The following is a 12,685-nucleotide window of genomic DNA, read 5'->3' as shown; positions in this document are numbered from 1 at the left end:
TTACAGTGATCCGCACCTGGGGTTGGCCATCGTACAGATGCTGAGCAAGCATTCATTCAAAACTTCATGAGGAAGGCTACTGGTACCATGTTAAAGAAGGAGAAATGGGGCCGGCCACATGGTATAATGGTTAAGGGAAGCCAGAACCCACGTGGTCGGTTGTAATTAGAACCCTGGCCCTAGTGGCAAAATCCTGACAGGATGGAGAAATGAATGGAGGAGAAAGGATTACAGCATGACGAAACCCTACTCCCCCTCACTCCCTGGTGAGCACGGATGCCCTCTGACAACCAAAAAAGAGAAGAAGTATGTTAACAACTAGATTTTGTTAATTCACGCAGGGATTCCGGGAAGGTATTAGAAAAGCAGATTCTTACGTTTCAAGAGCTCAGAAAATAAAGCTCATCTTAAGACTTTTTTTAAATTATATGTGTATATTAATAAAGAGGAAGAAACTGATAGAATCAATGACCTACCCAGATCTACACAGTCAGAAGCTGGCAGACCCAGGAAGAAAACCAAGGTCTCTCTGATTCCAAGTTCGTACTCTTAAATGCTCTGCCATCAGAGTGCTGCTTAAAGACCAGGCCAAAAGAAAAGTGTTAGAGAACTCTCAGAGAAGCCAAGCTCTTCCTCAACCCAAGCAACAGGGCCAAGAACGGGGAGAAGAAAGACAGAAGATGTACTTGCTCTTTAATTATCAAAGCTCAGATAACATGACTTCAAACTTACTGCCTGATGACATGTAAATACATTCTCAAAACCCTACACTCTGAGGCCAGTAGGCAGTGTAGTGGTAAAGATCCCAACTCCCATATGGCTAATTGAGGTCAAGTCCTGGACCTGGTGGCTTGCTTTCTCATTTCCGCTCTCTTTCTCTCTCTGGCGAGCAAATGAAAATAATAGTAACAATAAATAAAAATAAATAAATAATTCTTTAAAAAAAAAAAAAAAAAACCTCATAATGCCTCCCAAAAGAAAAGTCTTGCTCACTTGTTTGCACTTGTAGACAGCAGGTACTGGAGCCATTCGAAAAGCTGATAAGATAGCTCGTCCCAGGAGTGAGGTCCCTGAATGAAATCTTCTCGTCAGTGACCTTGGAGGGACGCCAAAGAACGTGGCCACTCAGAGTGGTCCTATTTATTACTGAAAAGTTTTTTGATTCAATAGCCAAATCAATCTCAGTGGCTGTAGATGTGGATTTGACCATATCGCAGCTGATGCCTAGAACACAGAAAGGAAAAACTAAACACAGCTAATGAAATGGCACCTCCACCGTAAACTTGCTACACAACAGACTTTAAATTAAAACTTCTAAAGCGTATTACAATTCCCTTGCTGACCTCCTTTAAAATAACCTATCTGTGCAGATAGGTTTCTTCTGTTGTACCAGTGACTCAAGCCTGCACAGAGTACCTGGTAGCTGATTTACCCAACCGATTAACAAGAAGAAAAACACCAACTGCAGAACTTTCCCCATTGTTTGCACAGGCTTTGCGTAATTACTGTTATTAAGTGAGATTTGTTTTATTAGAAGGTTTCAGCAAGAGCCACCCCCTTTATATGTCACTGTGGGAATAATGTAATTATTTTATCTTTATGGTTCACAGAATTGGGGATTTTATCAATCAGAAAGGAAAAAAAAGTTCCCAAATATTGAAGACAAGCAAAAGCTACCAATTTTTTTTTCCAAAAAGACATATTTAAAAATAAAAAGCTACCAACTACTATTATCTTTATTTTCTTAGGGGAACATTTTAAAAACCAAAATAAAAGTTAGTAAGGATATAATCCCAGAAGAGATGGTGCTTTCAATTGAATATATTTATTGATAGTTTCATTAAAAATTTACTTTCATAACCTTATTTTTCTCATTTTAATATAGACAGAGGATGGACGAGTAATGGGATTCACCCTCTATGTGAAAGAAATACACACAGGAGGCCACCTCTGGTTTTCCAAAGGCTACAAGAACACTATACACTATTTTTTAAATGTAGCAAGAAAGCAACACAAGAAAATATTTATGGCAGAATAGCATATAAAATATATTTTAAAAATCATACTGCATTACAATTTCAACTACTTTAAATCACCCATGGATATAGGTGGGAGGGAAAAATCATAGAAAACATAAGTGTTTTACTTGTTAGCATTTCACAATGAATTGAATTTTTCATTTACTGTTTTCATCCTCACCCCACTTCTAAAGAAACACTGAGAACTAAGTGAGTTTTAGCAAATGAGCATTTGAGGTGATTTTTCACATCCTGTTGATTTGCACTGTGTCCATTAGGGGGCAGTAGTGAACAACACAAGAACGGAGAGGAAAATGGTACTCACAGTCACCTGAGCACAGGATCTGTAACAGAAAAAGAAAACGGAAGTCAGCAGATTCAGTCAGCCATGGAAAATGCAAATCAGAAACACAGCAGTTGAGGATTTAATAATGGGGGTGGGGTGGTAAGGAGTACACTAAGAAAGAGCTGCTGGCCAGGGTTAGGGTGTCTTGGGGACATTAAATCGACGGACTCAGCAAAACCATGGGTCAACTGCAAACAAAGGATTAACTGGGTTCTATGAGGCTGACCCCGCGGACACAGGAACACAGGGACAGTTCCTCAGTCAGCACCACTCTCCTGATGCTGCATGATGATTTGGGGCAGAAAGACACAGAAACAAGAGGCAAGACGGTCGGGACCAGGAAAAAAGGAAACGGACCAGCACACCCTTTCCCCAGAGCTATTTCCAGGTCGTGCATGCAGGGTGCAAGACCAGATGAGTGGCAGAAGAAATCCACAAGCTTCAGGGTTTTCATTGTACCAGAACTCCTCTTTCTCTTTTTATCAGTAGGTGGCAGTAATTTTTTTAAAATCATACGGCAAGCAGCTCTGGAAAGAACATTTGAAACACAAGAGGCCTGAAAGATTTACTTGACAGTATATTAGTCTGTGATCTTTAGATTCTAAGGAAATCCTCAAAGATATGCATTGTGATCCTTAAGTTATTTCCCAATGCTTTAAAAGCCTAAAATAATTGCCCGTGGTTGGTTCTATTACTTCATAAACACACATTTTTGGCAAAGGGGTTCTTCAAAGGATAGTCTTCATGAAGAAGAAAATAATCACAAAGGACACTGGTGGGAAAATACAAATGTCCTCCAACTTTGCATCACACTCAGAATAAAACGGGAATTCTTAGCCACAGTGCACACAGCTCCCTGGTCTTTTGCCCACTACATGAAATGGTGCCTCGCAGACTCAACGCTCTGCATGTGTTTGATTCAATGCATTGACTATACAGACTCAAAGCTGTGATTTCAGTCTCCCAGAAGCTTGCCTTTTACTTTAAGATGTGACCTTGTGGTTTTATCTCCAGAACTGAGCTCGTTGACATGTCTTGTGTAATGTCCATCAGCCGTGAATGGTTATCAAGTCTATGACTGTGAGGGTCACAGGTAAAAACTTTGCAGACTCTCTTTGCCTTCATGACCAACTTCCCTTAGCCAATGGTAGTAACGCCAGAGGTGCCATTCATCTGTCCTCCTGCTGACCTTTGCAGTGATGGGGAGCCTGGTTCCCACTTAAAGCTGTTACGTATTTATCCTCCAAAAGAACTCTGCCCCAGATCTCCCCATGACAAGGCCCGAAATGCCACCTCTTTGACAAGTCCTTCCCTAACCGCCCCCTGAAATCAACGCCCTTCACTCTCCATCACATCACGACCTCTCTATTTTTGCATAGAAAAAATATGTCATGACTTTTCCAACGACCCAGTATAACACACAATGCTTGCTCCAGGAGAACAGACACCTGCTGTGTGCCCTGGGCTCAGAATGGTGCATGCTGTAACCACTCAATGAATGCCACTGAAAGGAAAGAATGAGCCCAGAGAGGGGAAAAGGCCTGCCCCAAGACTCCCCCACTCTCCAGCTTTCATTCCCACCACGACCCCACTCGACCTTTATGTCCTTAGCACATCAGGCCCAAACTTTTTCTGGCCACCTTCCTGCCTCCAGCCTCTGCCCTTCAATCTGTGCTATGCATCAAGCCACACAGTTTAGATGAATCACAAGAGACAGGGATTAAAAAAAGAGGAGTCAGCAGCTAGGCAAGTGTCACAGGGCAGCAGGCTATTTATTTTTCATTTTTCTTTCTTTCTTTCTTTCCTTTTCTTTTTTTTTTTTTTTTTTGCCTACTAGTTGCAAAACATTAAACTCCACAACCTGAGACTCTAGGGGAGTCTCCTAGCCTCTCCCAATGGTATTCTCTTTGCATATGTGTCTACATACTGTCTCCTCAACTGGGGGATCCATTCAGTCATTCACCCATCTAAGTATCACCTAAAAACATTAGCAATCTACACCCTGTCCTCAAGCCATTTGCAGAATAGCAAAGGATGTAAAACACATGTATCTCAAGGTAGGAATTCACTGACAAGCAATTCTCAAACACCTGCAGGACCAAGCACTCTGCGAAGTGGTGGAGCTAAAGCAGACAGGCTCCCCATCACTGCAAAGGTCAGCAGGAGGACAGATGAATGGCACCTCTGGCGTTACTACCATTGGCTAAGGGAAGTTGGTCATGAAGGCAAAGAGAGTCTGCAAAGTTTTTACCTGTGACCCTCACAGTCATAGACTTGATAACCATTCACGGCTGATGGACATTACACAAGACATGTCAACGAGCTCAGTTCTGGAGATAAAACCACAAGGTCACATCTTAAAGTAAAAGGCAAGCTTCTGGGAGACTGAAATCACAGCTTTGAGTCTGTATAGTCAATGCATTGAATCAAACACATGCAGAGCGTTGAGTCTGCGAGGCACCATTTCATGTGCTTTCAAATATTAACTCGTCTAATCCTGCAGACACTCCTAAGAGGGGAGCACAGGTCACTAAGGAGCTGGTGCACTGCAGTGCTTTGATCTGAACCCAGGCAGCGTGACCCCGGAGTCCTTGTGCTTAACCACTGGCTACAATTCCTCTCCATATAAAGCAAGGGGAGAGAAAGGCACTGAGATTTAGCACATGTAAACAAGTGGGCTAGACTATGGAACTGCATTCTATAGACAAATAAACATGTCGCTGCAATTTAACACATATTAAAAAAAAAAAAAAAAACCAGGCTGGTAGGTGGCAAGGTGGTTAAGGCGCTGGACTCCCACATGGCCCACTGCGGTTCAAGTCTCAGACCTGATGACATGTTTTCTCACTTTAAATTAAAGTCAAATTATGAGACTAGCAGTTGGCATAATGGCTATGTCACAGGACTCCCATGTAGTCAACCACAGTTTGAGTCCCAGACCCTGTGGCTTAAACTCACACCAGGCGCGTGTGCGTGTGTGCCCACGATCTCGAGAGGAGAATGGTGGAGAAGGGATTGCGGCGTGGCCATACCCTCTGGGGGGTGATTTCTCACTTTCTGTCTCTCTGTCTCTCACTGTCTTTCTGGCAAGGACATACACCCTACGGCAAAAATCTCTCAAAAAATTAATTAATTAAAGTCAAATAAAAAAACAACGAAAATTAAGTAAATAATTCTTTATAAAATCAGAACTATTAGCAAACATGCACAACATTATGTGACATTCACTGCTGAAGATGATGAGGATGTCTATACCCTTGATTTGGTAATTACACACTATGTGCATGCTTTGAGAAAGCATTCTGTACCCCATAGAATGTAAAATGATTATTCGTAAACCAGGAATTATAACTTTTAAAAATTCATAAATTTTAAAAGATATTATCTACATGTTCCTTTCTACTACGCTCCCAAAAAAATCCAATAAGAGAGTAAGAGTGCTGCCTGACAGATCCAGGTTGGGTTTCTCCTTGCAAGAGTTCCAAATGCCCTATCTTCCACAAAAATATGCCAGCCCAGATCTCATGGAGGCCATGATGACGCAACAGCCAATGCAAAAAGACCCTACGTCACGGGTCACATCTTTCCTGGCCTCACCCTCCCCCGTTTCTTCCTTATCATCACTTCTCTGGGCCTAACTTTCCAAATAATACATCAACATTTGCCTCAGAATTCATGAACGTAAACACCCAGACTAAGACACAGGGTAAGAGGAATGAATAGTCTGCAAGAGACCTTCTGGGGAAGAGGTTCCTCACTAGTTAAAAAGAATCCGGGACCAGCAGTTAGCGTAATGGCTATGTCGCCAGATTCCCATGTAGTCGACCGCGGTTCAAGTCCCGGACCCGGTGGCTTAAACTCACGCCAGGCACGTGTGCATGCATGCCCAAGATCCCAAGAGGAGAATGGAGGAGAAGGGATTGCGGCGTGGCCATCCCCCCTGGGGGGTGATTTCTCGCTTTCTGTCTCTATGTCTCTCTCTGTCTGTCTGGTGAGCGCATGCACCCTATAACAAAAACCTCTCCAAAAAAAAAAAGAATCCATGAGAAAAACTGCTACTCTGCTGTGGTGGATTTTATAGGGTCTGCCTGTGATGCCTGGAGCTGCTGCAGCTACTCTGTGACAATGAAGGGAAAAATCATCCACCTGCTAAAGATGGCTAAAGGGAAAAGAGGGAAAACACTTGGATGTTTGAGCTGCTAAGTCAACAGACTCCATGCCTTCCACTCCAGATCTCTTACCCAGAGATATAGAACACCTCTTACTATTTAACTGCTTTTATTTCATCATCTATCATTTGAAACCAAAAGAATGCTGGTTGACAGAGCAACAAAACAGCAAGACTGATTTTCACATTAACTCTCATATTTATGGATGAAGAACCGGAAAGGTAATGACCCATCATCCAGGGTCACAGAGCTAATCAGAGCCAGGGTACAAGTCCAGGTCTGCCAGGCCCCCAAACTCTTCCAGTTCCCACAGATGTAAAGGGAAGGGCCAGATGGTGGTGGTGTGGGATGTAATAGGACCCACAGGAGCAAGGTCCTGGGTTTGTGTCTGGGGACATCCCTGAACATGCCAGATGTGTGCATGCACGTGGTCCTAGTTGTTGGAGGCTGGGGCAGATTGCACAGTGCAGACCTTGTTGTGGTCAGGGTCTCTCTCTCTGGGGAAAAAAAAAAAAAAACTTTTAAAAAATAAACTTGTAGAGGCCAGCAGGTGGGGTGGTGGTTAAGGCACTGGACTTCTACATGACCAACCATGGTCAAGTCCCAGACCTGGCAAATTTAAAGTCATGAGGGCATGTGTGCATGTATGCTCAGAATCCTGAGAGGAGAATGGAGGCAAAGGGACCGCAGCATGGCCATCCCGCCAGGGGTGATTTCTCACTTTCCCTCTCTCTGTCTCTGTCTCTCTATGGCAAGTGCATGCACCCTATGGCAAAAATCTTTTTTTTTTAAATTACATATTTTTACACACACACACAGAGACACTTGTGTACAACACACCACAAAACACCTAGCACAAAATACCTAATAAACACTTTTTAAAGGACCACAATCAAGAGAAAGCTCTTCAAGACCAGCAGTTGACGTAATGGCTATGTCGCTGGACTCCCATGTAGTCGACCGTGGTTCGAGTCCTGGACCAGGTGGCTTAAACTCAGGCTGGACGTGTGTGCGTGCGTGCCCAAGATCCCGAGAGGAGAATGGAGGAGAAGGGATTGTGGCGTGGCCATCCCCCCTGGGGGGTGATTTCTCGCTTTCTGTCTCTCTGTCTCGCTCTATCTTTCTGGCAAGTGCACGCGCCCTATAGCAAAAAACTCTCAAAAAAAAAAAAAAGTGAGAGAGAGAGAAAAAGCTCTTCTTTCTAAAATCTAAAATTAACTCAAAGCCTGGTTATACCTGAGGGTGGAATGGAAGGACATCAAATCCCACAGATTCATACATTGACCACCAATATGAACTACAGAAAAAGGAAGTTTATGAGAACACCTTTGTAGCAGTGATGGCCAGAAACGGTGATGAGAATAATCTCACCTCCTTCCCCACCAAGAGGGCCCAAAACGGCACTGGCATTCACAGAGAGAAATCCCGCTGAAATACCCCGCATGCAAATGCCCTTCCACAGCTGGTCTCCAACCCCACACTTCCTCATCCTGGCAGAGAAAGAGAGAAGCATTCCACAGGCTCTATCTCACTTCATCCTTTGACAACCCTGGACAATGGAAGTCATAATCCCCATTTTGCAGATGAAGACCGGAGGCTCAGGGACTCCTTAAGTCACACACAGATCATAGACTTGCCCCAGGGTCAGAAGAGAAAGAAGAGAGGAAGGGGGAAACGCCACCTCTGGCTGGAGATAAAACCATCCCTTTTCAATTTCTACTTTCCTCTGGACAAAAACTAAACCAGATAAAGTTTGCAGAGACCAGCAAGGTGCCAGCAGCACCTCAGGCTTCAAGATCTGTTCCCTTTTCCCTCTGGCTGTTCCAGCCTTTTGCCTTCTGACTTGGCCAGACCCACAGATCAGAGGGTTATGAGTGAGTCCACCCTATAGCTGGGGCTCAGGGGGTATCAGAAGTCACAGCCCCCAGGCCCAAACTGAATGGGGGGGGGGCAGATTTGCATAAAAAGCAGCAGATGTTGTAGCAACACTATTCACAACAGCCAAAAGATGGAAACACCTCAAACTAAAGGGGGCATCTCCATACGACAGGATATTATTCAACCACAAAGAAGAATGAGGTACTGACCACGTTACCACAAAAACATGATGCTAAATGAAAGAAGTCGGACGCAGAAGCTCCTGTGCTGTATAACTGTGTTTACTGGAGTGTCTGGAGTAGGGGAGCCCACAGAAACAGAAAGCAGACTCTGGAGGGGCTAGGGGGAGAGGCTGCTAATGGGAGGTTTCCTTGTGGGTACTGAAAATGTTTGGCACCAGATAGAGACCATGGTTGTAGAGCATTGTGAATGCACTAAATGCCACAGAATATAACAAGGTTACTTTTATGTTTTGTAAATTGCACTTCAATTTGTCAAAAATATAGGGGGTGACTGCATAATCAAGCTCAGCCATTAGGAAGGAAAGCGAGAAAGGAAACTTTCCGAATGAGGAGAAAGAGAAGTTGTTGTTTAAAAATAAGGATATTGGGGCTAGCCGGTGCAATGGTGGTTGAAGCGCTGGGCTCCCACATGACCGACCACAGTTCAGCTCACGAACCTGGTGACTTGCTTTCTCACTTTCTCTCTCCCTCTGGTCAAATTTCAATAGTAATAACAATAAATTAATAATAGTTCTAAATCCAAAATAATAATAAGGATGTCTCGAAAGGTGGATTTGGACAGGCAGGGAAGAGGGGGGAAAAGCCCTGTGAACTGGAAAAACATGGACTGGACAAAAGAGCCCGGCCACAAGACCTACAGGGAGCTCTGCTTCCAAATGCATTCTAAGAAAGAAGGAGGAACTCAAATTTATAAGCACCTACTATGTGCCAGGAACTATGTTGGGTTCTCCCCGCCCTCACCTCATCTCACCCATCTCAGCTCCGAGTCATGGTTATGAGCATGGCGTCTGCCATCAGGTCACCTGAAGGAAACCACTTAGTGCCACCATTTGGACTAGGTGACTGTGGCAGGGAGCTGGTCGAAGTCCTCTGTCCTTCAGTACCTACATCTGCAAACAGGGTTGACGATGATCATATCTGCCTTGTCTAGTGAGGATAAAATTGAGGTATTTATTTGAGCTGCCGCTCTCATCATCACCATCCTGCAATCTTACCGCAACCCTGCAAGGTATAAATGTCTATCCTGTTTTACAGATAACATCAGGGCTCAGATTAAAAAAAAAAAACAACCAAAAATAATGGGCAACCAGAAACTCACACTCTCTCAAGTATTTTTTTTTCTGAGTCCAGTCATGAGCGGCAGGGGCACATTCTGAAAAACACATTAGTCACGGGAACCAGTAGTTAGCGTAATGGCTAGGTCGCCGGACTCCCACATAGTCGACCATGGTTCACGTCCCAGACCCGGTGGCTTAAAGCTCATGCCGGGCATGTGTGCGTGCGTGCCCAAAATCCCGAGAGGAGAATGGAGGAGAAGGGATTGCGGCGTGACCATCCCCACTGGGGGGGTGATTTCTCGCTTTCTGTCTCTCTGTCTCTCTCTGTCCGTCTGGCGAGCGCACGTGCCCTATAGCGAAAACCTCTCCAAAAAAAACCACATATTAGTCGATTTCATCACATCAGAGTGTGCTTGCGTTAACCTTGATGGTACAGCCTACTGCCCACCGAGGCTATATGGTATATAGCCCATTATGGCCTCACGGGACCACTGTTCTACATGTGGTCTGTCACAGACCAAAATGTCGTTATATGGTGCATGGCTATATTTAAATAGAGCAACAAGCCAGCTACAGGGGAGAATACCAAGACCCAGAGACAATAACTGGCTTACCCAAGGACACATCACCAGAGAGAAAGCACCAAAACCAAAACCCAGATCTCAACTCTAACCACACAACACAAACTTCTCTTCTACCCTGGGAAGTAGACATGGACGGGGGTCCTCACAGTTCACAGTTCACCCACCTTCTCATTCTCCTCGACAAAGTCACTCACACAGAGCCGAGGCTGCTGGCCCCCACAGCTGGATAAAAGGAGCAAATACTGAGGGGAGAGAGTAAGTCACAGGCTCGACTCAGTGGTGACACACATGGGAAGAAGGCGTACAGTCCTCAGTTCTACCCAAGACTTACGGTTACCTAGGAACCCCAGGTGAGGTAGCAAACCCATCAGTCAACCAGAGACACCCAAAGGCACCCAATGCTGCACAGTAGATAGAGTCTTGCTCTTTACTGGGGTGCAGCCCCTCGATATTGCACCTTTCAGCCTTATTCATCATTTCCTTCCCCCAGAGACTGGTTCCTGTTTCACAGCCTCCTCTGGTTATGCTGATGAGCCAAACCCTCTCCGGGAACCACCACCAGTCCCAGAACTGTGGTTCCAGTAACAGGATCTCTTCCCGGCCCTCCCAAAATAGACGCCATTGACATTGCTTTCGATGCTACTCCAATTCAGCCAAAGCTGCAGCCATTACACCAGGGTCCCTTCTGAACACTGGATTCTTGACACTCAACAACTAAGTCATAAGGCTGTCACCAACGGCAATAACCTAAAACTTCTCAATTCTCCCAACTCCTCTACATGAAAACAGTACCGTATACACATGCCAAAAGAGACCCTGCCACTGCCCTCTTCCCCTTCTCAATTGGGACTCCCCCATTAAACCTGTCTTCCATTCTAGAAACTTTGGCATAATCTCTGGCTCTCCCCTCTCCATCACTCTTGGTGGGTAACTTAAAGGTTCCCTGCCCAGCATACTTTGACTTTGCCACTCCTGTACTGTGGTCACCATATACTAAGTCCTCACAACCTCCAGTCCTAAATCACAGTAATGATCTCCCCTTGGGGCTGAGAAAAACTCAGGCTGTTTCCATTTTTATTCTTTGGAGCTCTGGTACATGTACACACAAAATTAAGAAGTGCTAGAACAGGGTTGTACTGCTGCAATATATTTTTGTTTCAAATTTGCCAAAGCATCACTTTGGCTCCCTGCAATCCCTTGTTTGGTGGGGCCTGGATGGCAGCACAGCGGTGGAATGCAGCACTCTGTGAGGCAAACCCACATGGAGGTTCCAGGTTCATGTCCGGCAACCTCCCTATGAACACTAGGCGTGCATGTGCCCGTGGCCCTGGGCTGGCTGAGGCGAGGGGGCATGGGGGTGGCAGTGTTAAGACCCTCCTGGGAGAGCTCGTACCCTCGTTCTCTCTCTCTCTCCTCTCTCTCTCTCTCTCTCTCTCTCTCTCTATCTCACTCATGGACAAAATAAGTAGACATTTTTTAATCCCTTATCTAAAATACAAGAAACCCAAGCCTAAACTGAAGCCTTATGTGAACACTAAGGGTGAGAGCCAGGCCCTATTCCTTTATCCACTCACCTGGTTGCTTCTCTTCTGGTCTCTCTGTTCAATCCACAGTGAAATACAAGAATGCCTAGATTATTCTTTATTTTGTTTTTAAGAGAGATTTTTGCTATAGGGCACATGCACGAGCCAGAGACAGAGAAAGAAAGCGTGAAACCACCCTCCAGAGAGATGGCCACACCACAATCCCTTTTCCTCCATTCTCCTCTCACAATATTGGGCACAAAAGAACACGCACCCAGCCTGAGTTTCAAGCTACTGGGTCCGGGACTTGAACTATCATCAGTCATGTGGGAGTCCAGCGCCTTAACCACTATGCCACCTGCTGGCCCTGATAATTCTTCCTAAAACATGTATTAGTCATGATCCTGGCCAGGACAGAGGACACACATACCCAACTATAGTACGGTGAGGCGTTTAAAGGGGGTCTATTTTCCAGGGTGTGGATGGAGTTATAAGAAACCAAGAGGGGTGTGCACTCCCTGGTGTAGAAGATTGGAGTCGGCCTCCTCCTGGCGCACAGGGGTCTGCAGGAGCACCAGGAATTGGCAGCATAAAGTTCAGGTCACGTCCCCACTGACAGCCAGTGAATCTGGTAGGTATATACTAGGCTGGTCAAGGGGTTTAAGTTCAACTTGCCTTGTCACTGTGAGCTCTGAGACTTGCAGGTCAACTGAGTCATCCAGTTCCTCAATTATAAAGTGACAAAAGTGCCTGCAATCCAGATCCAGTCTGAGTTCTCCTGAGAACTTAAACAAAACAAGCTTCCTTTATTTCCAGTCTAAGAGCGCTCTTCCTGCCTCACCAAAGAAATTCAAAGGCCACCACCCC

General features: G+C 45.0%; 1 protein-coding gene across 2 annotated transcripts in view; it reads right to left on the bottom strand.

Moving 5' to 3' along the window:
• Window positions 1-10,654, bottom strand: part of PTPRJ (protein tyrosine phosphatase receptor type J) — a gene marked incomplete at its 3' end in the record, with an annotated part of 35,891 nt that extends 25,237 nt beyond the window's left edge. The window contains 3 exon segments of one of the 2 annotated variants that reach the window (XM_027775434.1): window positions 994-1,224; window positions 2,344-2,362; window positions 10,633-10,654. In XM_027775434.1, coding sequence (XP_027631235.1) covers window positions 994-1,210 — 217 coding nt within the window. 2 annotated transcript variants of the gene reach the window in all.
• Window positions 10,655-12,685: the final 2,031 nt, after the last annotated feature.

Source organism: Tupaia chinensis, unplaced genomic scaffold (assembly GCF_000334495.1).
Source record: "Tupaia chinensis unplaced genomic scaffold, TupChi_1.0 Scaffold000561_1, whole genome shotgun sequence".
Taxonomy (NCBI): Eukaryota; Metazoa; Chordata; class Mammalia; order Scandentia; family Tupaiidae; genus Tupaia; species Tupaia belangeri.
The sequence above is the reverse complement of the archived record's forward strand: the minus strand, read 5'-3'. Positions and strand labels throughout refer to the sequence as shown.